Below are 22540 nucleotides of genomic sequence, written 5' to 3' on the forward strand. Positions count from 1 at the left end.
TATTGTTAATTATTTAAAGAAATTCTTTGTCTAAAAAATGTATTAAAACCAACTAGGTCAGAGGTGTTAAAAATGAGGCCCGGGGGGGAGAATCGACCCAGCAAAGACTCCGATCTGGCCCACTGGATGATTGGGAAAAGTGAAGGAGGGCATGCGTTATTGAGTAAAGTATATTTTTATAACTTTTCCTATTGATAAAGACCTCCCCCATGGCCATTCTTGTTACAGGAACGAAGTAATAAAGAAACAAATGATAGGAATGTGCCTCTTTTTCACCAATCTATAGAAATTTTGGTAAACTAATGTTTTCTGTGAATTAACAAAAACAATGAGCTACCAGAATGTTTTCCATATTTTCATGTTAACATATAGAAAAAGTGAGACATGCTGTTGAAATTGTATTTCTTTTTATATTAAGATATCTCAGGGGTTTAATGTGTAGTTAAACATCTTTACACTGACAGAAAGGAGAGATTCACTCATCTGGTCCCTTCAAAATCAAAGTGGTCTGTATGTGGTGGAACTAGATGGTTAGCATTGCGACCTTGCAGCAAGAAGGTCCTTGGTTTGAATCCATCATCTTGACGGGGAACCCCTGTGTAGAGTTTGCATGTTCTCCCATTGTGTGAGTGGGTTCTCTCTGGGTACTTTGGCTTCCTCCCACAGTCCAAAGACATGCAGTTTGCGGGGTTAGGTGCATCGATGTTTCTAAATTACACATAGGTGTGATGCAACTGTGAATGATTGTCCCTTTTGTTAGCTCTTGATAAGGAAAAGAAAATGGATTAACAGATGGGTAGATGAGTGTCATGTTAAGTTTTACCTTTTGTTTGGAAAGTGAAGTAAATCAGAAAAATCAGCCAAGGAATCAGAGAATTTAATTTGTCCTTTAACACTTTAAATGTATATATTTCATCAAACTGAGTTTTAAGTGCAACTCAGAACTGGTATGTACAGTGTTGAAGAAACAGGTAGTACAATTCAATTGCTTTAAAAAACAGGACTGTATGCAGTCCTGTGAAAAACTAAGTGCACTCCACGATTCAGTACTTGGAGAACCACCGTTAGCGGCAGTAATGTCTTGAAGTAACTTTAAATAACTACTCTGTATGACTGTCAGTATCTCACATCAGTATGAAAGAATTATGGCCCACCCTTTACAGCAGTCCTTCATGTCATTGAGTTTTGAGGGTATTTGTTTTTGCACAGCTCTTAAGTTTCCACCACAATATTTTAGTCAGGTTGAGGTGATTGATTCTGTTGTAGATTTGCTGTTGTACTTGGGATCATTGTCCTGTTGCATGACACAATTTTGGACAGTCTTTGGTTAAATGTACAGGGGAGTTCATGAACAACTCTGATTAGATGTCCCTAATCGTCACCCCTCCACCACTGTGCTTGACAGTTGGTTGGAGTCATCTGTGTTGATATGTTGTTTGGTTTTCAGCAAATGTGCTACTGTGCATTACAGCCAAAAAATCTCCACCTTGGTCTGTATAAAGAACATGAAGACGGTAAAAGTGCACTTGGATTTTCACATGACTAAATACTAGAAAACACAATATCAACTACCTTAAAAAGTACATTTCCTACTGTTGTAAAGACCAGAACTTGCAGTTTCACTATTAATCATTTCCATCAAAGATATTAAAACCTTCACTTTTTTTAAGAAACAGCCCTTGCTTGGTATCTCCAAACAAACAGACATTTCTAAGATTCCCCGCAAAGCCATTTGAAAACATTCCCAAGGTCACAACTGATATGTTTCTGTACAGTTCAAACCCTCCAAAGTAAAACTGCCCCCCGTAGTTTAAGGCTACATATCGCTCAAATGGATCTACATTTTTAGAGAGGATCTCCTGGCTGTTCAGTGACACTTGAATAACAGTGCTATTTAGAGATATAGAGACATTGTGCCATTTGTTACAGCAGAGAGTGAGATTTCTGAAAATCAATGGGAGGGAAAGTCTTTCTCCAAGATTGACTGTTATTTTAAGATGTCCCCCTTCAAGTCCAGCTGCAAGGTGGTCATCATCTTCGTGTTCAGCCTTTCCCATCCACATGATCAGACTGTCATTGGAGACTGTGAGAAAGCTGAAAGAAACCTGTGTGTATTTTAAGTTTCTTGTGTTGTATTTAGAGTCCCAGTATTTAACAAAAGAGTTTCCAACAAACTTCAGAGTGCCTGTGGACATTTCCTTGTCACAGTACCTCCCGGTCCACCCTAAGGGGCAAATGCAGTGATACGAGGTGACACTAGATGCCACACATAAGGAACCATGTTTGCAGACGTTGTTTACACAGCTCACAGACTGGTTACACACAGAACCGGTCCATAATGGCGGACATATACAAGTGAACGAGTCACTACTTGTTGCCCTGCAGTGACCTCCATTTTGGCACACCTTGTACCCACAGGCTGTCCCATCCCAGTCACCTATGTTGGCCCCACTTAAAGCTCCCCTCTCTGTTAACTCAAACTCTCGATCATTGAGTGTTAACTCTCGCAGGCCACCAGTGAAGCTCACAGGATCCCCTTCAGTTGCATCCGTGGAGACAAAGCTCAGAGTCGACATGCCTCCGACGAAGACGTCAGTAGCAACATCAAGTGTGGCCATGCCTTCAGTCACATTTTCTCTGACTTCCTTGTTATCCAGAGTGAGGAAGCCTCGGTTACCAGTTCGGCCAGCCTTAACCGTGAGCCAGGTCCTGCCGCTTAAGTCCACTTGTTCAGAGGACTGCAGGATGTGGGTGCCGTCCCCAAGATTGTATCGCAGCTGGACAAACCCGGATGCCAGTGAGAGGCAGAAGAAGTCTCCTGTGGAAAAAACAATTTATGAGTAACTTGTTTGAAAAAAGTAATTTCTTCTACTTTTACCGTGGTAAAGATTAGTATTAATATTAGATGTGCACAGTACTGTCTTTTAACTAAGGGCATTATTATTGATTTTTTAACAACTAAACATTAGACACAGATGCAGTTAGGCCCACAGTTTTTGACCAGTGACTTTTTAAAATTTAATTTTTGTAGTATTTTTTTCTCTACACCACAGTGTATTCTAAATTGAAACACAAAGGTTCAGCTTTAATTCAAAGGTGCCCTCTATTTTCAGAATTTCAGTTTTATTTTGAAAAGTAATTGGACAAAATTATTGTTCTGTGACAAATACATAAAAGATCTGGAGTCGATTCAAGATTTTGAAACTTTATTTGGTGGCTTTTCTTTGGAACTGAACAGAAGATCCCAAGAGATGTTAATGGAAGGAGAAGGAGAAATAAACCCACCAGAGAAACAGCAAAAACTTGTGGCCAAATCAAATCTCACCAATTTTGATGTATTATTACTATATTACTAAAAGAGCAAATGCACTAAAGTGAATGGCTGAGAAAAATACCTTCACAATATCAAACCAAGTCGAGAACACTCCTGAGAAAGCAGGCTTAAAATGATCAAGATCTGCAATCAAGAGACGCCTTCACGAATCGAAATGCAGAGAATTTAGAACAAAGTGCAAATCAGTGAAAGCCAGAACTGGAAAGCCAGATAAGACTTTGCCAGAAAACATCTACAAGAGCCTGCACAGCCCCCCCAAAATTCTTTGGGCAGATGAAACCAAGATTAACTTGTACCAACATGATAGGCAACAGAAATCCATGGAGAGGATAAAGGCGCACCTCATGATCCGAAGCACACCACATTATCTGTCAAACACGACGGAGGCAATTTTATGGCATGGGCACGTATGGCTGCGGGCGTCACTAGTGTTTATTAATGATGTGACTGCTGATAGAAGTAGCGGGATGAATTCTGGAGTGCACAAGGCTACGCTCTCTGCTCAGATTCAGTCAGATGCTGGAAACTGATCTGCTTCACAAATGGATAATGAGCCAAATTACGCAGCAAAAGCAACCAAAGAGTTTCTGAAGCCAAAGAAATGGAATATTCTTCACCTGATCTCAGTCCAATAAAGCATGCTTTTCAGTTACTGCAGACAAAAGTGAAGGCAGAGAGACTTCAATAACATTGTCAATGATTTAAAGTCACCTGTGGTGCTGTACAATGATGAAATTAGAAAAAAAAAACCTATAGACCTAACTGTATATAAAAAATAAAGGATACATTCTCTTTGTGTCTCAATATTTCAAGGCCCTCTCACAGGTGAATATGTCTGTGGGTTGTAAGTGGTTGAACTAAAGACATATTTTATTCTCTCCCAACTTGTCAGAGCAGCATGGATTGATTACCATAAATAAACTCATTGATGAATTTAAAAATACCATTTATGTCATGATTAATAACTCCAATATATAGATAAAAAGTTTCACTTTGACCTAAGTTGGTCTGATTTTTGTTGTCAATCATATGACACTCTCAGCAGAATACTGATATACACAGTTGACAACGAGAGGATTTGACATTATAATTTAAGAAATAGGACCAAAGCACAATGTTCTACATGTTTAATGTCAGGCTTAAGGAAAACAAATAAGAATATGTAATAAGTATACTTAACACTGAAATTATATTCAACATATTTAAATTTAAATGCAAATTTTATTGGGCATGAACTACTAGCTACACATAGCAATTGGTATGTGTAATATGTGCTGTGGAGGCAGGGCATAGAGGGGTAAAAGAGCAAATGGCCTAATATGTTACAGCAATCATATTAATTAACACATTGTTAATAAAAGCAAAGCTTCCCTAAATATTAATTGTCCTCACCAGCTCTGGCACTGAGATGTTGCGCAATGTAGACGAGGATGCCATCAGGTGATAACGGCTGGAACTGCACTTGCAAATCAGTCCTGTGTCTTATACTCATAGGTGGGAATGACATCCACGAGGAGAGGTTAGCACTGAAGAATGGATCACTGATGGTCACAGCTGAACAGAAAAAAACAATTTAGCAGTTAAAGAATTTAATAGCAAAGGTCTTATTTAAAAATATGAATAATAATAAAAATATAACAGATGTGGGTGAGGGTCACAGCTTCAGTGAGGCAACCTTTCTCACAGTAGACTCCTGCTGTTCCCAGGGGGCACTGGCAGGTATATCCATTCGGCAGAGGGATGCAGGTGGAGCCGTGGGCGCACAAAGGAGGGGGGCTGTGCTCGACATCACACACTGACACGGTCTCGGAACAGAGCGCTCCCTTCCATCCAAATGGGCACTGGCAACTGCAGACGGGCACAGTCAAACACTGTGTTACAGCTTGTAAACACCGTCTTCTCCTTCTGCAGCATTCACACAGCGAAACCGGTTTTCTGTTTGTTACTAAAGCATAGTCACAATGCATATGGAAATATACATAAAGCACAGCGTTGTTTACTGTATTGTGCTCATTAATAACACCTACATGCGTTATTCATGAGGGGACTCATTAGAAGCAATTGGAAAATGAGCCCACGTAGAGTTTAATTTGCACTTACTACACAGATGAGCCGGAATCCACGCACGTCCCGCCGTTCCTGCACTTAACATGAACGCAAGGGGTGACGCCACACTGACCCACACTGCGCCCAAAGGCTGGATGACCCGCAGGTTGTCCCAGCGCTTGGAACTTTCGGTCTCTCCTTGTGCGAAAGTGCACATCAAAAATGCACCCTTTGAAAAGAACAAACGCATCGTGAGATAACCTGCGCACAAGTCAGAGGTGCATTTCATTTCATCTTCAGTTTCCTTCTCCGGTCTTTCCCTAATAGGAAATTATAAGATGAAACGCAACACGCTTTACTGTCTTTGTACGGAGATCAAAAGGTATGCATACTAAAATCTGCCCAACACAAACGAAAACACGTCTGACAATGCGTGCATGGTTTGAAATGAGTTTCTTTGATGGGTGTTTATTTCATCATGTGAAGGTTTCACACTGGGAGACATACACTTAAACCCACAAAACTTTATTAGATGTTAACTCTCAGATTGCAGTTTGTCTAGTTCGCATCCAAGATGCCCGAGTTGGAATGACTCGAGTCCAATGTTTTCCCCCCATGAAATCATGCCATCACGCCTCTCTCTCATCGTATTTGCTTATTGGTTTCATAATTCAATTTTATCAAGACAATATTTGTTTTGGCCTGCACCTGCAAAGCACAAGGCCTTCTATAAATATAAGGCCTGAACACAACCCTCGTAGTCATCTGCACATGCAGACTCCCTTCTCTCTGCTGCATTAGTCACTGGCATAAACAGGATGCAGGGGAAATGTCATGCTCATTCATGAATATTCATGGCATGATGCTGTCTGCTTGGCAGACTCGAGTGATGGTTGTGGTGCCGCAAACACAGACCATCAAAAAGCGAAGCAGATTCATAAGGAAGATTAGGCGAGATAATTATTTTTGTTTCAGCTGTGAGCACATCGCTTCTTGTAAAAGAACCTCGAAAGCTGAGGTCTGAAGTCGAGTGAGCCTTCCCGTGTGTGCGGCAAAGTTCTTTTTTTGGGAAACATTTGATTTACAAAACCGGAAAATGATTTTAAAATAACATTTTGTAATGTCCCTGATCTTTGCAAGTCCAAAAATGAAAGGTAATTAAGCTCAAAATCTTTTAGGAAATCTAATAAAAAACATTTCAGCATCAAAGCGGTATGAAATCAGAGAGTTTTCAAACGCCAGGCTCAATACACATCCCAATTTCTGTATATTTGATCAACAGCTTAAATTGACTACCTGCTTTTTTTTACCCACACAGCCTCTTCTTCCTTCTTTCCACAGGGGAGTGTGGATCTTTTGATAACTGGGAGTGAAGTGCATTATCAGTGTGTTCACTGCCAGCCATCATGATTAGGGCTCGATGAAGGTCACACAGATCTGATTAGGCTCTCATGAGTTCTCATTACATCCTGAGTAGAAAGGTTATGGTTCCACCAGTGTTGCCTGTCTCCGGTAGTGCTTACCATTACAGGGAGCTGTGATAGCCTAATACCGCATGGGCAAACTGATGCTTTATCACAGCTGATTTGATTTTTGAAGGCTTATTTGCCGAGTAGAAAAATGAATCAGATGATGATGAATAGGCAAACACAAAAAATCGCTCAAGTCCTTAAAAATAAAAAGCTTTTGTTCACCCCAAATGGATCTGCCATGACATTTTATAATAACAAGGTTCACTGCTGTAGTGCAGAGACTGCTGAATATGGTCGTGATGATATTCATAGCTGTTGTCATCATTATGGTCATGGCAATTTTGCGTCACAGCTCTGCACATTAGCAGGCAATATGAATGCTCTCCAAAAAGCATTCGTACATGAGGTCACCTGAGAGAAAGCATAAATGATGTTGATGATGACAAAGATTATTTGGATAGCACCCTTGTTCAAGTGACTTATCAGCAGAGGAATGGATTTACACACAACACACTGTATTGGGTGCAAAGCAATTACAGGGCGCAGATACAATCAACCTCAAAGCTTTGTTCCGGCCTCATACACAGTCTGAGCCTGTAACTCCCTTTTCATTACACACCTTCCCCTCTGCTTACAAAAAGACAGAGATCCTGGGAGAAACTCCAAGCCCCAGTGCTCTTATTCCAGATAGCAAAGCTGCGTTCTAATAAAGCCGTAGCAGTCTCACCCTGAAAGCCATGACGGAACCTGGAGCCAAGTGGCAGTAGTTCAGGGGTGTACTCATTATATCCACCTACAAAGAGCTGGTTGAAAACATTGAGGCCCACCAGAGGTCCTGGAGACAATCCTGTCCTGTTACGTTGGCCGTCAACCTGAAACACACGTAGTAGAAATGTCAATATTCAAGATGGCTCACTGTCAGTGAGGGAGCACACTTTCTATAATAATCTGCCAACTCTGCAATAAAAATCTGTGACCTGGGATTCATAACTGACTGATTCAGCGTATGTCTACTTATTAGGCAGCAGCTACTATACATCCCTGAAACCTCCTCCTTTGAGGCAAGTCGCCAGGGATCTCAGCCCTCGCCGTCTCGATAGTATCTATCCTGCAGCATGCGGATTTTCCCAAAGCATTCAGATAGGTGCAAAAAAATATATTAAAAAAAAATCACTCTTACCTTGATCATTGGACTAAAATTATTTGTCGGTACAAAAAAACCTGATGTTTTTCGAGTATGTATGACAACATTTATCAGCCCTCACTATGAAAACAAGGCAAGATAAAAACTTAAGTTTTTATGTGAATACGTGCACAGTAAAAACAGGGCTCACTGAGTAGTTTATCACAGTTACTGTAAATCCCTTCTTCCAGTAAGTCTCCATTAGTCTATTATACATTCAATCCCTCAGTTAATCTTTGCATCCACTTTTAATACTCTTTGCATTATCTATTCAGATGTTCGAGGAACCTAATGTGTACAAACGGCAGATAAAGATAAGTCTGATCTACAAAATTAAAAATGAATGAAATAGAATTGACTTTAGCAGAGTCCCATTAAGCAATTTATTTTTCTAATTTCTTAATTGGAAGGACCAAAAGACCGAATGAAGCATCAGTATTTCAAAAGAAAAATATTTAGAACTTTGTGTATCTTGGTGTTGTTTTGATTCTTTAAATATCTTGTGAGCTCCTCAAACTTACCTTGGGACTAAATGATCCTAAATGATCATATACCTCTAGGCTGGGATGCTCTATTTTATTGAAATGGTTACATGATTTCATTTAAATGTCTCTATACAGTAAGCACACTAGATATGTACAGTTACCAAAAGGGACACATTAATCTTCAAATCACCTTCAGCCATCCTGTTTTCTTAGACCTTCCAAACGTGACGGTGTGGATGTTGATCTGATGGTTCAGTCGATCACTAACGATGGTTGCTATCCCCGATCCGAGGTTGAATCTATGTACAAGTCTTCCACTTTTTAATCCCAAAACAAGGAAGTCGTCCCCATCATTGCCTACAAAATATGAAGAAAGTTACCCTCCAACACAGTACACTCAAAATACACAGGCAAAATAAAGTGTTCCACTTTCATTAATACATTTACATACTTTGACTAAACACAATGGTTTTCCTAAATGGATAATTTTATCTTAATAGAGCGAGAACTGAAGAACAGCTATTCCATGACCTCCAAACAAAAGAGTCCAGCTGCTGTGGAGTCATAAAGTAGTTTTCTATTGAGGTGGGAAGCTCTTTCAGTACAACTTGTGAGTGATGAGCTGTTCTTTGTGTGAGACCTATAATGGATTAGCTGAATGTTTGAGTTGTATGATAAGGAGGATGTTGCAGAAAGTTAGCCAATCAATCTCTGATTGATCTATATTCAAGTCTGATGTCTGGAAAGTAATTTTTGGAGTCAAAATGAACACGGTTTCAGTAAACATGAAAGGATGAAGTTGTGGAAGTCTTGAATATAATTTTTTTAATGGTCTCATTCCACTGTTTGTCCTGGCGATTAGATTTATAGGGTAAGTTAAATGTTTGTCTAAGAGGGTCTCGGTTCATGAGAGAGCTGCAAATAAAAAGGTGCTCTGGGCTTTTTTACGTCTCTCAATGCAGCGAAATTCCTCATTGATTTTAAACGTAAGGTTATGCCAGATAGTTGCACGAGAAGACGGAGATAGTCTGAGGTCAAGTGTGTCGTTTCTGCTTTCCACCAGGCAGTGAGGATGATATTTATGGTGAGAAATTTAAAGTAGCTGTGGGTCTTAACTGATTTATCTATGAATAAAATATGTCGAATGAGGAGATTCTTAAAAAGAGTATTTTCAATATGAAGTCTGGCAGAGCTGGAGTAGAGTCTCCAGTGTCGACTACAATGAACAACAGGCCCAGCGGTGCAATAATAGGGATCATTGCAAACGTTATATTTTCAGGAAAATTAAAATTTTGATGTTGGAAATTATACAATCAAGTAATTATAGTTTAATCAAGCCAACCAGATCTTGTTTAATGATATTTAGTAGTAAGTTTGAAAATATAAACTGGGCTTGTTAAAACTGCCAAAGATGTTAATCAGATAGTGGACTGACAAAGGATGATACATTTGTTATATCCAATATTGCTTTCATCTTTCATTCTGTTTAATGGCTCAGGGAAGCAGTTCTACAAAAAAAAAAATACTAGTGATAATGAGTAAACTTATTTAATACTACTCCTTATGTAAAATGATCTAGATGGCCATTTGTTGGTGGTTACAGATGCAGATGGTGTATCCATAAGATATGAAAAAGGATGGCCTGGCTTTTCAAATACTCTTGTTTGACATTTTGTTCAAATTTCATATGCCAAGTCAATTAATCAACGCAGCTTAGGTCGACTTAAATTTTGGTATGATCTCTCAGAGAATTTAGGGACACAGGCAAACACATCAGCACATTTTTAATTATTGCAGTACCCCCTATTGTTCATTGACACAGTTGATTTGTTCTTCCTCAAAATGGCAGCAAGTTTTTGACAAGTGCGGAAATGTTTGGAGACGCATGCATATAAATTTACTTCTAACTGCCTGGTGACAAACAAAGTGCTCAAGCTGCAGACATGAAACCTGCTGCCAAAGGTTCTGGAAGAAGAAGTAAGAAGGGCAGGAGAAGATGATGGTCTATGATGGCTACGCAGTTTTACTGCTTGGCCTCAAAAATATATTGCACCTTTGAATTTGTAACATTTCAAGAATGCTCTTCAGTTGTTTGAGTCTTTCATCATTCATATTACTCTTATTTTTTGTGCCTCCACCTTGATGGCTCTTAAAAGAAACAAGTGCACAAGACCCATGATCTAGTGTTTCTATTTCATTATTATCATTATTTTTTTATTATTATTTTAATGAAATATGCTGAGAACAAAGGCATAGCAAGTATCTGCTTCCAAATCTGGCTCCACAGAAAGGAGACCCTGCTGACCCCAACACAGTGCACATTTACACCTAATAGTCCATCTAATTTAATTAGCTGTTTAATTCTTTTAAGAAGCTCATTTCACGTGTTGATTTTATCCGAGGAATGCTCACATGCTTCTTTTCAAAGTAAAAAACAATAAGCGTGTTGAACTCATTAATTCCTGAAAATCTCATAAGAAAGAAAAATCCTTAGGGAACGGAGGATCTCAAAGACTTGTGGAATTCCATTAGACAGCCATTATCATACACAGCAGGTGACACTAAATTGCACTAGTGTTTCTTTCAAAATCCTCAAATCAGTTTGGAAACTAAAACCAACAAAGCAAACTTCTCAAATTATTTTTTCACTGGAGCTCATAGATAATTTAAACTGCTATCCAAGTGTCAGGATTGCGCTCACCTTGTCCTTTACGTCCAGCAAACAGCATAAGGTTGTCTTTGACGGCAGAGGAACTGTCCGCAAGCGTAAACTTCAGCTTGAATTCGTAGAAGAAACTGAGGCTCGGGATGGAGGAATAAGCCACGAAGGAGGTGTAACCAAACTCATCACTTCCACTGAATCTGGGACGAGTGATATTGACGGCTGCAAAGCAAACACATTCAGAACACGCTCGAAAGCTCACATTTGTACTGTATATGCTTATGGATTAGCTGCTGCAGGCTCTGCGGTGCATGTGTGTTCATTTTGTTCAAAGTAAGAAGTCTGATTCATCATTCACCTCAGAGCCTACCAAAAGATGGCACTATTGCCACACAATACAGACCAGGAGTTGGTGAAACGTTTCCTCATCTGATGCTCTAGCATGATGACCTGTTTTCAAATACTACCACCTTTTCTCATCCTATTCTGTTTTCATTAGCAGCTGTTTAGGAAGGATTCTGCCAAGCAAGCTTAGCATCGTACACTTTGCTCACAAGGGTATTGCAATAACCCCAACGATATTCAATAACAATCTCAAGTTTACTTATTCTGAACGCATCGTTGATTCAGTAATGATCCTGCTTGTACTCCATTTCAGCATACCCATCCACTTGATTTTACACAGGGGACTCAATGTGAATTTGCCCATGCTTATTGAAAACTACATGCCGCTACGTTGTTGTTGTTGCAGTGTGGATTCAAACACAAACCTGCTCTTCTTCACTCAAACACCTTGCATATTCTTCTTCAGCCCCAGGCGATGGCTTAGAGGGCTTCAGAGCACCCCTCCGCGACTGCCCTCAGCTCTGTTTGGCTGCTAAATTATTAATAAACCCGCAAATGCTTCTGTTATCATCTCCAGTCTGCTAGAGCTGGTTGTGTTTGTCTATTGCTTCTTGTAGTGTAGTGGCCACCATGTTATAGAGCCAACACCTATTTTTAAACCGTGCTGTTTTTGATTTGATATTAAACATGATGGTTTTTACCCCTATAATAACAACTAAGCTCTCTCTTTTTCTTTCCACATCGGCACCCTTAAAATATATATATTTTTAAATGAAATGCTGTGTTTCTATGTGAAATAGTTTATCCCTGTAAATACATAATTTGACCAAAATTTATCATGAAAATGTATTTCCATACTTACTTTGACTGACTTAACATTTGTGCCACTGCTTTTGAAAACTGTTCTTTGTGTAAGTGGTGGATATTTCATGCTGTTGTATATCTTTAATTAAACAGCTCCTTTTTAATTACTGAGCATCTTATCTTTTGAGACTAAAAGTTCCTTACTGTATAGATCTAATGCACCAACGTTTCTTTCATTTTGCATATGTTGTTAATTTTGTGTCATCCAAGTGACATAAAACGGGGCTAATTTAAAGAACGCCACATATTTGATATGTTGTGAAGGTGGCTGAACAATCATTTCCTCTCAGTTATCTTTGGGAGTACTAAAAAGATCACAAAGACCTAAAAGTGATTCATGAGTTTTAGGAGCTTAACAGATTACCGTTGCAGTAAATAGTCCTTTATATTTCTTTGTATTTTGCACGCTGCCAGACATTCTCGTTTTTAAAGTGGTCTTGAGCAATAGTTTTTCTTTGGGCATCGGCTGCTTTTTCACTAATTTTCAGTCACGTTTTTTAAGCAACTTAACATGGAGCTGTGAATTATTCATGTATAAAAAATGCATTTATCTCATTGGATGATACATTGTTGTTTCTACACATAAAAGATAGTTTAGCAAAGAACCAACTTAAAAATGTATTGTTAGACTCCTTGTTACCAGCAGCCTGTCGCAAACTTGGGAATGGCATGGTGTGACAAAGGTGGTGTTGTGTGGTACAACAGTGAGTGCCTACAGGCATTTGTAAAAACACGGTGGAGGCTCTTTGGGCTGTATTTCAGCCAGTGGGGTTGATGAAATTATGAATGTTGAAAAGTATCGTCAGATTAATGTTGAGATCCAGAGCCTAGATCTCAGCATTATTAAAGCAGTGTGCAATCATCTTAAATTAGATGGCACAAAAGGCATCCAACACCTAGATAAGAGCTCTGATTGTTCTTCACAAAGCCTGGTCAATTATTCCTGAAGACTACTTAAAAAATGACAAGAAAGCTTCTCTAAGAGAGCTCAGGTTGTGTTAGAAGAACAGTGGACATAACTTCCCATTTTCATAGCAAAATATAAAGAAATAAGAGCTGGCTCTTAGAGACCTTTGCACATTACTGTACATCTTATGTTTTCCTGTTACTCATTAATTTCACTAAGCAGTTACTACTACATTAATAGCATATTGGCATACAGTTCCCATTTATAATTTCCTTTAGCTAACTCTTGTACATACTGTTGAGTGGAACTGGTGGTTATGGAACATATTATTAACAAAGAAGCTTATGGACTGCCTTCACGAAGTGCATCCATCTGTGGATTATAACACCACATCCTGTCAAATAATATTACATAGCACTTCAACTTTGCTGTGTGTTTGTGTAATACTGTGCACAGGAGCTGCAGAGGAAAAACAGAGTGATGTGTAGCTCTGGATCGTGAAATGAATTCAGACATAAAACTGCATGTATACAGTACGCAGCTCAGCTGAAAAAAATATTAATAAATAAATGCTGGGCAAACAACACTTTCTCAGTTTCTATAGAATGAAAGGCTTAGAAAAACTCACACCACTGCTAAACTAAATCGACAATAATGTTGCACATTGTTCAAAGAGCGAAGCTCTTTAAAATTGATTATATGCAAATGCAAAAAAGACATTAAAATAACTCGTGAAGGTTAAATAAAGTTGCTGAACTCTGCTACATGTAAAGTCTTAGAACTTCTTGAATTTATTTGGCCTTATTTGATTCATTAAGACTTGCATGGCAGGTGAAGAATTTATAATTGTCAGCTGATGACTTCTAGAGCTGATAACTTCCGACTCTTCAAACCTTGTGGTAGCACTCAAAAACCATGAGCTCCTCTAAGCAAGTACTGAGATCTGAAAATGAAGCTAATTGATACCTACAAAGGAGGGAAAGGCTATAAAAAGATATCACAGCGCTTCAAGCTTGCAATTTCTACTCTATGAAATGTCATTAAGAAATGGCAGAGGATGGAAGATGTGGAAGTCAAGACAAGATCTGGAAGAGCAAGAAAACTTTCTGATAAAGCTGTGCAATTTGCCGTGCTGAAAGACAAAGCAGATCCACGGGGTGGGTTAGCTGATGGCGTGCAGTGTGTTGATAAACAGGGTATGCATGGAACAACCTTACCTGTGACACCATCCCAAAAAGTATTCAACTAAGGTTTGCTGGAAACTGTCAAAAGCTAAAGTTAAAACTAGGCTCTTAAAACCATATAATACCAATAGTATTGTATGGTTGAAGAAAAACTGAACCCAATTTGATAAGACGTTGCACTTGAGAACCACTTTAGCATGATGGTGGAAATACGCTGCTTTAGGGTTGTGTGGCACCCAAATTTTAAATGGATAGAAAAAATTCATTTCAAGTATTGCATGAAAGCGAAAAAAAAAAAGGGAAAAAAAACAACTTAAAAAAAAAAAACTGACAACAGGATAATGATCCCCCAAAAGGCTGATAATCCAAGCTGAAATAAGAAACATGGACTAAATCTTACTGAAAGGTCCATGACCTGCACATGCCCTGAACATCTGTGGTCAGAGCTGCGTGTGCAAAAAAACCCAGGAAGTGTCCGTGACCTAGAAGTGAACTTCCAGAAAGAGTCAAGAAGACGAAAGTAACACTAAAATTTCATGAAATCGTTTTTTCCTCCTTTTTTGGCACAGTTCAAACATAACAAAATATGTCATTTCACCAATTTGACACATAAAATTATAAAGATGAAACAGCATTTAGCTGTATAATAACCAGACAAGACTAGTCTAAGACACACACTATAACTAAGTGTGGAGTAAAATATATAAATCTGTATCTGTAAGAACATGTACTATACTGAGAGTATCGTATACTGAAAATGCAGTACATTGTTTTCCATGTTTTATTTCTATCAATTCCAATCATGAATCTTTAACAGGAGGTATTCCAACTTGTGTACAAAGGTACAACATTAATATTTCTGAGTGAAGGCGTCTTCAATACGCATGAATGTTTCATGAACTTGATTCTGGAGGCATTCCAGCTTTGCTTCCTAGTCTTGCCTTTCCTCCATTTCCTGGTTGTTCAGACCACCTGATGGGAACTGAACCAAAGTACTGAAAATACGACATTAAGAAAAAAATACAAACCATATTGTTACTGTTTCATCTGTCCTAATAGACACAATAGAAGGAAAAAAATAAATAAAAGACAGCCCTGGTGCCGTGCTATCACGGCTGGTATTTTGCTAAGGGCACCACATTAGGAAACATGCTGCAAAGTAGCAAGTATTAAAAAAAGTCCTGGAAGGCAAGAGACCTTAGGAGTGATCAGTTTGTCTCTGATCTTGTCTGATGTTATCAGGATTAAAATTCAAATGTCAGCCATATACTTAGTGTGAAACTGGAAGGTTAAATATCTGTGTTTGGCATGTGGGTGCTGAGATTCTGACAGGGGCTGTGGCATGGCTGAGCGACTTATATGCCAAGCACCCTGCTGCCACCACAGCCAGTTTAGTCAAGCAAAACCTTTTGTTTCTGAGAGCCATGACCTGTGAAGCCCTCTTCTTTATGGCATTACTTTTTGGAAAACAAGCACATAAAATAATACAGAAACATCATAGAATAAAAAGATAATTGTATAAAATAAAAAAAAATCTATTTAATCATTTCTAGGTATCTCATTTTTCTAAAACTTTTGACTGAAATCAAAGACATTTTTAAACCACGTTAGCTGTCATGGACAGTGAAAGACAAGGACGCAGTTTACTCAGTTTATAGGTTTAGTCATTCATTTTGGGATATATTAAACAATTTAAGTATCATTTCTAAATCCATCATGCTGTATTTCAAAATTAAGGATTTAGTGGTATGGAACTGCATGCTCATTGGCTAAAGACTTGTGAATCACAACTTGGTAGCCAGTGATAACTTGCTGTCAATCAAACTCTTTACCCGTCATTATCATAGTGTTATATAATAACAGTTGTGAATATAATTTGCAGTTTGTGTTGCACATCTGTAGTAAAGTATAACTTAGTTATTGATATGGCACAGTGCTACGTGACCTACACTAAGTAACCTTTGTGGATTTAAACACCTCCAACATAACAGCGACCGCCACCAATCAGAGACGTTGCTCTTTCAATTTAGGATTGTGGGTACATCTTTAATGAATGTAAAAAAGGAAGAATTGGGTGCACAAGTTTGAATTTATTTAGGATTTTCTCTAAAACATACAAGATTAAACTTAAATATATACATACAACACCACTAATATGTGGTTCAATGTTCCTCAGCAAGCTGCATCTTGACCAGAAACATTTGATAGCTTCTGGCACAAGACTGCCTGGATATTTAACCACTCTTCTTGGCAGAATTGGTAGAGTTCATTTAAATAGTTTGGTTTCCTGGCATAGACCTGGCTTTTTAAGGGTTGTCCAGAAATTTTCACTAGGAGTGAGGTCAAGGCTTTGGAAAAATCACTCCAGAAGCTTAATGTTAGCCTGATTTATCTATTCAAAAAACAGTTTTGATGTGTGTTTGTGATCGTTGTTCTGTTGGAACATCCAACTTTGTCAACTGTCTATCTGTTGATCTGAGGTGAAGTCGAAGAATTTGTGCAATGTCCCAGTACCATAGGCAGCAAAATAGCCCCGGCGCATGATGCTACCACAACCACGCTTGACAGCTGGTACAGTATTCTTAGGTTTGAATGCATCACCTTTACTTCTCCAAACAATCTTTGTCTCATCTGACCATAAAACCTTTGTCCAGAAGGCATGTGGCTTTTCGATTTTGGAGCAGCAGCTTCTTTCTTGCTTTGAGTTAATGGTGATGTAAAACTTAGTTCACTGTGGACAGTGACACTGGTGTTCCAGTAGTTTCCAGTTCATGGTAGGCTTGAGCCTTGGTGATTCCTGAGTTGTTCCTGAACATCCTAATCAAATTTCTCACATTTTAAGGTGACAATCTGGCTCTTCTTCCAAACCTTGGCAAAGCATCAACACATCTGAATAACTTGTACAATTGTTTGAAGAGATGATATTTGAATTTGCATTCCAGAAATGGCTCCAAGAGACCTTCCCAGCTTGTGTAAATCTACAATTCTCCTTAGATCTTCAGTAAGTTCTTGAATTTTCACATTATTTTGAGTATTTGAGTGAGTGCACTCAAACAAATCTGACCTGTAGTCAATCATGATCACTAATGAGAAGTTAATAAACCTGCCTTGTCAATTTAAAAGACACTGCAGACCCTTCAGCACCACTTATTAAAAGATTTAAGTAAATGTTTGTATATATTTGTGTCGCTATAAGGATTGTTTTGATCACTGAATCATACAAAGCTACTCTAGTATAGTCTGAGAATAAAAATAGGAAGCTAGAAATTTGCATGATAGTTCTCAATTAAGTGTCAGCAACATTTGCAAATAGTACCAAACACAAAAATTATTGTAGTAAACTGCTTATAACCCTTACCTTTAAAACACTACTAATGCAGAGGAGCAGCCTGACATAAGAAAAAAAAATATATTTGAGACAGTGCTGAAATGACAGCTGTTGGGAAATAAGATCTTATAAACCTGAAATAGGCTAGAATATTCAAACAAGTAGCCACAACTTTTGTCCTGATTATCTGACTCCATGGCTGGAGGAAGATTTTTTTTGCTTTTTCAGCAAAATTTAATTTCATTAATCGTTTTATTTAACAACAGACACTGATTCTACCAAATGCTCAAGGCTCTAATTCACTACATGTCTGCAGATCGCTCTCTTAATGAAGCTGCTACATCTGCCCTGCATTGTTCCGTGTGGAGCTGCTCTGTGAATCACTTACTTTGGTCACACAGCAGACCCTGTCTTCCATAGGGACACAGACAAACGGCCTCTAATGGTGACTTCGGGATGCATGTGGCTCCGTGACTGCAGGGGTTGCGCTCACAGGAGGTGAGCTGGCACAGCCGTCCGGTGTATAATGGGGGGCACTCGCAGAACCAGTCCTCAGCATCACTAAATGTACAGACAAGCACGTACAACATATAAGAAGTGGAGTGAAGCTGAAACTACGCACACTGAAATGCATGGTTTCAAAAGAGCTTGCAATCCATGAGATGTCGGCTATACACTTAGTGACAGTGGTGGAGAAAAATATAAATCCTGCTTTGGATGTGTGAATCATAGAAGTAGCTACAGGAAGCCAGCATTACTTGTATTACATGTACGCTAACCAAAAACAAAAGAAAACTGAACTTTTGGCATGTCAAAAAACCTAAAACCAGATTTTTCTGTCTAATTTCCACCATTACATTGTGTACTTTCTCTCTTGGCAAGAAGCAGAGGGTGACCTAGCATGCAAAGTGATATCCAGACAGGGACTTTATAGGATGCTCAAAGATGTGCACAACTCTGAAAGGTATAAAATCAGACAGAGGAAGCATTGGTGGGGTTTCAAATCTATAAATTAATAATGTGTTTTGAGCAGTGCTGCAGAATATATTTTGCTCCTTGAGAAAATGGCTTCTAGAAATGAAATATTTACGTTCTGTCATCAAAGTTGAGAACTGTTTGATATGACTATATGGAAACACAAAGGAATAATGCTTGAACTGATGGTTATTAGCAGGCTGCTTGATTTCAAGCTAGTTTAAGGTATCGTGATGCACAGCTGTCCAGTGTCACTGACAACTGTGAAAAATGTTTTTAAAGCAATACTGAAAGATGGAAAAATGTCATGTAGTGAACAGAACAGGCAGTGTTATTTTTTATAGGCTTTGACAACCTGCAAGAGGAAGAATGAAATATTAAATGCCACTGCACCTCCTGCTGCAGCTGTTTTGATTCAATGCTTTGAATCCTGCTAATTTGTCCCTTGCATCGTCACTTAGTGTCAGTGTTTAAATGTTGGTGGCAGACAAATTGTGTGGGTTTTCCTCCAGAAGCGCCAGATTCCTCCCACAGAAAATTAGAGACTAAATTACACGTAAGTGAGACTACATGTGGACATGTTTGTCGTGATGTTTTTGCAGGGAAAGACACCGATTCAACAATCCAGACCTCTGCACAGGAAAAGTGAGGACAGAAAAAGGATAATTGGACAGTTGAACAATAGGGGCGGAGCCAGGGGCCTCACCACAGGTGGCTATGCATATACTCATAGAACTGTTAACTACTAGTTTTTTGAGCTGGACTTTTAAACATGTTTAAAAAACAAAAACAAAAAAAATAATTACTTATAGAAATATTCATTATTAAATGTACTTCTACATGTCAATCATATCTGCACAAATGATAAATATTGGCCGACAGCTATTTGATACATATATTAAACATATTTTTCTTTGAAAGAATGTATGATTTACCACATAGCAAATATACTATTAAATATAATAATATTACAATTGCTTCATTTACTGCCAAAATATATTTTAACCTTTTTTCCAAACATGGATTTTGCGGCTTAGCTGAGAATACATTTAATATTTAACTTTCTCTTTTCTCATAAAACAGCGACCACAAAACAATTAGCTGCCGTCTTTAGGTAAGCAGTGATTCTTCATCACTGAATGCGGCTTACAATTAACAGAAGGATCAGTTGTGCGTGAAATTCTGCCCGACCTAAGTTTACCTTCATTATCGATCAATTTTGATCCTCAAAAGCAATAAAGGAAAAAAGACTTAACCTACCAAACTCCATGTAAATGAAGGGAAGATACATCATTAAGCTTGAATGGTTAAATGACTTGTGCAAAAACAGGCTGCAGATATTTCTGTCTCCAAAAAAGTAAAGTGTAGATAGAGCAGCAACACTCGAGTTTTAATTGGCCTAATCAAAAACTTGATGTGTGGGGTGACAAAAGGTTATTCTAATTTGCCAGAGGCAATCACCCTGATTACTAAATTGTAGTAATGTTTGCAGATAAATTTGAATATGTTAATCACAAATGCATAACGCCATATCTCCAGCCATTCGAATCCTTACCGCTGCAGCACACACGCTGGATAAATAATTAAAGAAGACATACATTTTTAATCTAATAAGTACCAGATAAAATGATGAATAATTGACCGGTTAGCTTATGATATTCCTGTCAGCTAGAACAATAAGATGTGCAGCCACATGTATTTCTCAGATTTCAGTAAGTTATTTACAGAGGGCTTGTTTTTAAGTGCTTGTTTGTATGCAAATACACTTCTACAGTAAGGCTGAAGTCCTCAGCTCTCTGGATGAAAGCATTTAACTCACTTCATCCTTTGTTAAGATAAAAAGCACCACTGGGTTTAGCAGATATTATTTATAGATTGAAGGACCATTTGCTTTCCAGAATGTAAAGAGCCAGTTGGACAGACTTATACTACACATGCTCTGTTTGTTGGTGGGTGGGAAAATTATCTGAAAGTGTCTGTTCCCTCACTCAATTAATCTGTAACTTGAATTCCATTATACGCCAAGTGATGAAGTGGAATTTACACACGGCTTTCACCTGACATTCTCAGACTTCTGAGCGAGCAGGAGGCTGTTCGATATTTTTCTGACCTCTTCCAGGCAACCTTGCAAACTTTTCCTTGCCGGCAGAGAAGGGTGATGTTTGTTAAGTCTCCATCACAGAGCCTTTTGAAACATACTGCCATAGAAATGCATACAAAGATGAGACTTGAAATAAATCCATATAGAAAGGCAGTATAAAGCATGAAGGAACTTTTCTCAAGGGATCAGACAATATTTGTATGGTCGAACCTAGAACACATTGCACTCTGCAGAAAACTGTGCTTTTCAGTAACACTTTTGGAAGTATGTTCACGTTCAAACTTCACACTTCTGAAATATGCCAGCGTATCTATTCAAGTCTTATTTTATATTGCAAAACTCTTTATACTCTTACTGAAAATGAAAAAGCCTTAGAATTTTTGTGGAACATTGTCCTCTAATAAAACCGAACGCACTGCCGTGATGTCTCATGAATTAGCTATTCTTGACATTGCTGCATTTTCGCAAACTTACCAACTCCTTAACCAGCAAGAAATTTCCAATGTTTAATAAAAACACAGAAGAAGAGTGTGGAGAGTGCACCTCATACGAGAGGAGCTACACTGCACAAAGACTGTGTTTGCATTTAGACCCATGCTGCACTGATAAAGCGGGCGGCCCAGAATGACACAGTTTATGGACAAATCGAATGCAAACCCATATTTCAAATGATAAGTGAATAAAAGTCACATCAACCCCCAGCCCGTTACACTGACAAACAGCCAATCTGATCAGCAGTAACACCGAGGTTTATATTTACCATTCGTGTCAGAGATGCTGTGATTTAAACAAACTGTGTGTAGTAAGACCTGAGAGTGATAAACTTGTGTATTATCTTTGTCCACGGCACACAGTGGACAGATAACGGACAAAAACTTGAGCGTTTTGTTGCTGCTCTGTGACACTGCAACAGGAAACAAGAACTCACTGAACATACAGTGTTTAGGAGAACACTAAAGAAAGAAAAAGCGAACGTTTTATTTAAAGTATTACTCACAGAAAAATATCTGAAACAAGCAAAAAAAATGACAATTAATGAAAATCTGGAGCACACACGCATGCACAAATGTGCATAAAAGAAATAATAGATAATTTAAAAAAACTATGCTGCTGTACAGATTTCACAGTGTTTTCTGTCTTAACCTCTTAATCTTAACCTCAAACAGACAATAATTGCATTTAAGTTGATGTTAGAGTAACTGTATGCAGTGTAGATTTCACACAGCTTTTATTTGCTCCTCATGTCTGATATGAACATTTACTTTGCACTAAAAGGACGTTTGTGTATAGAGCTGCATGGCACCGGCTGGATATATTTCCCATGGTAAAATGTTAGTTACACAGCAACGTTCAGTACAGTACCTCTGGGATTTTTTTCATTCCAAAATATTTCAAACATGTCATCTTTTCATACACTAAATACATACCCAATATATTTGTGTTTCCACAGTGTTTTGTAAGCTGACTTCTAATTATCTTTGGCCAAGGGATTTTGAACATAAAATACACTTAGGGAAACATTATTACATATACCTTGGTAGTAATGGGTTGGAGTTCCCTTTCCTATGCGCCTCAATTTCTAATAGTATGGATTCAAGAAGGTGCTGGAAACATTCCTCAGAAGTTTTGGTCCATATAGACGTGACAGTATCAC

The 22540-nt window shown here is 38.4% G+C and overlaps 1 protein-coding gene across 1 annotated transcript in view; it reads right to left on the minus strand.

Annotated features, from left to right (window-relative positions):
* Window positions 1–860: 860 nt before the first annotated feature.
* Window positions 861–22540, minus strand: part of eys (eyes shut homolog) — a 159382-nt gene continuing 137702 nt past the window's right edge. Inside the window, exons 44-51 of the mRNA XM_063491468.1 lie at window positions 18199–18371; window positions 11222–11404; window positions 8711–8877; window positions 7580–7724; window positions 5435–5609; window positions 5010–5182; window positions 4727–4888; window positions 861–2818 (exon numbers count right to left, since the gene is read on the minus strand). Coding sequence (XP_063347538.1) covers window positions 1626–2818; window positions 4727–4888; window positions 5010–5182; window positions 5435–5609; window positions 7580–7724; window positions 8711–8877; window positions 11222–11404; window positions 18199–18371 — 2371 coding nt within the window. The 3' untranslated portion in view covers window positions 861–1625. The remainder of the gene's footprint in view (window positions 2819–4726; window positions 4889–5009; window positions 5183–5434; window positions 5610–7579; window positions 7725–8710; window positions 8878–11221; window positions 11405–18198; window positions 18372–22540) is intronic.

Source organism: Pelmatolapia mariae, linkage group LG13 (genome assembly GCF_036321145.2).
Source record: "Pelmatolapia mariae isolate MD_Pm_ZW linkage group LG13, Pm_UMD_F_2, whole genome shotgun sequence".
Taxonomy (NCBI): Eukaryota; Metazoa; Chordata; class Actinopteri; order Cichliformes; family Cichlidae; genus Pelmatolapia; species Pelmatolapia mariae.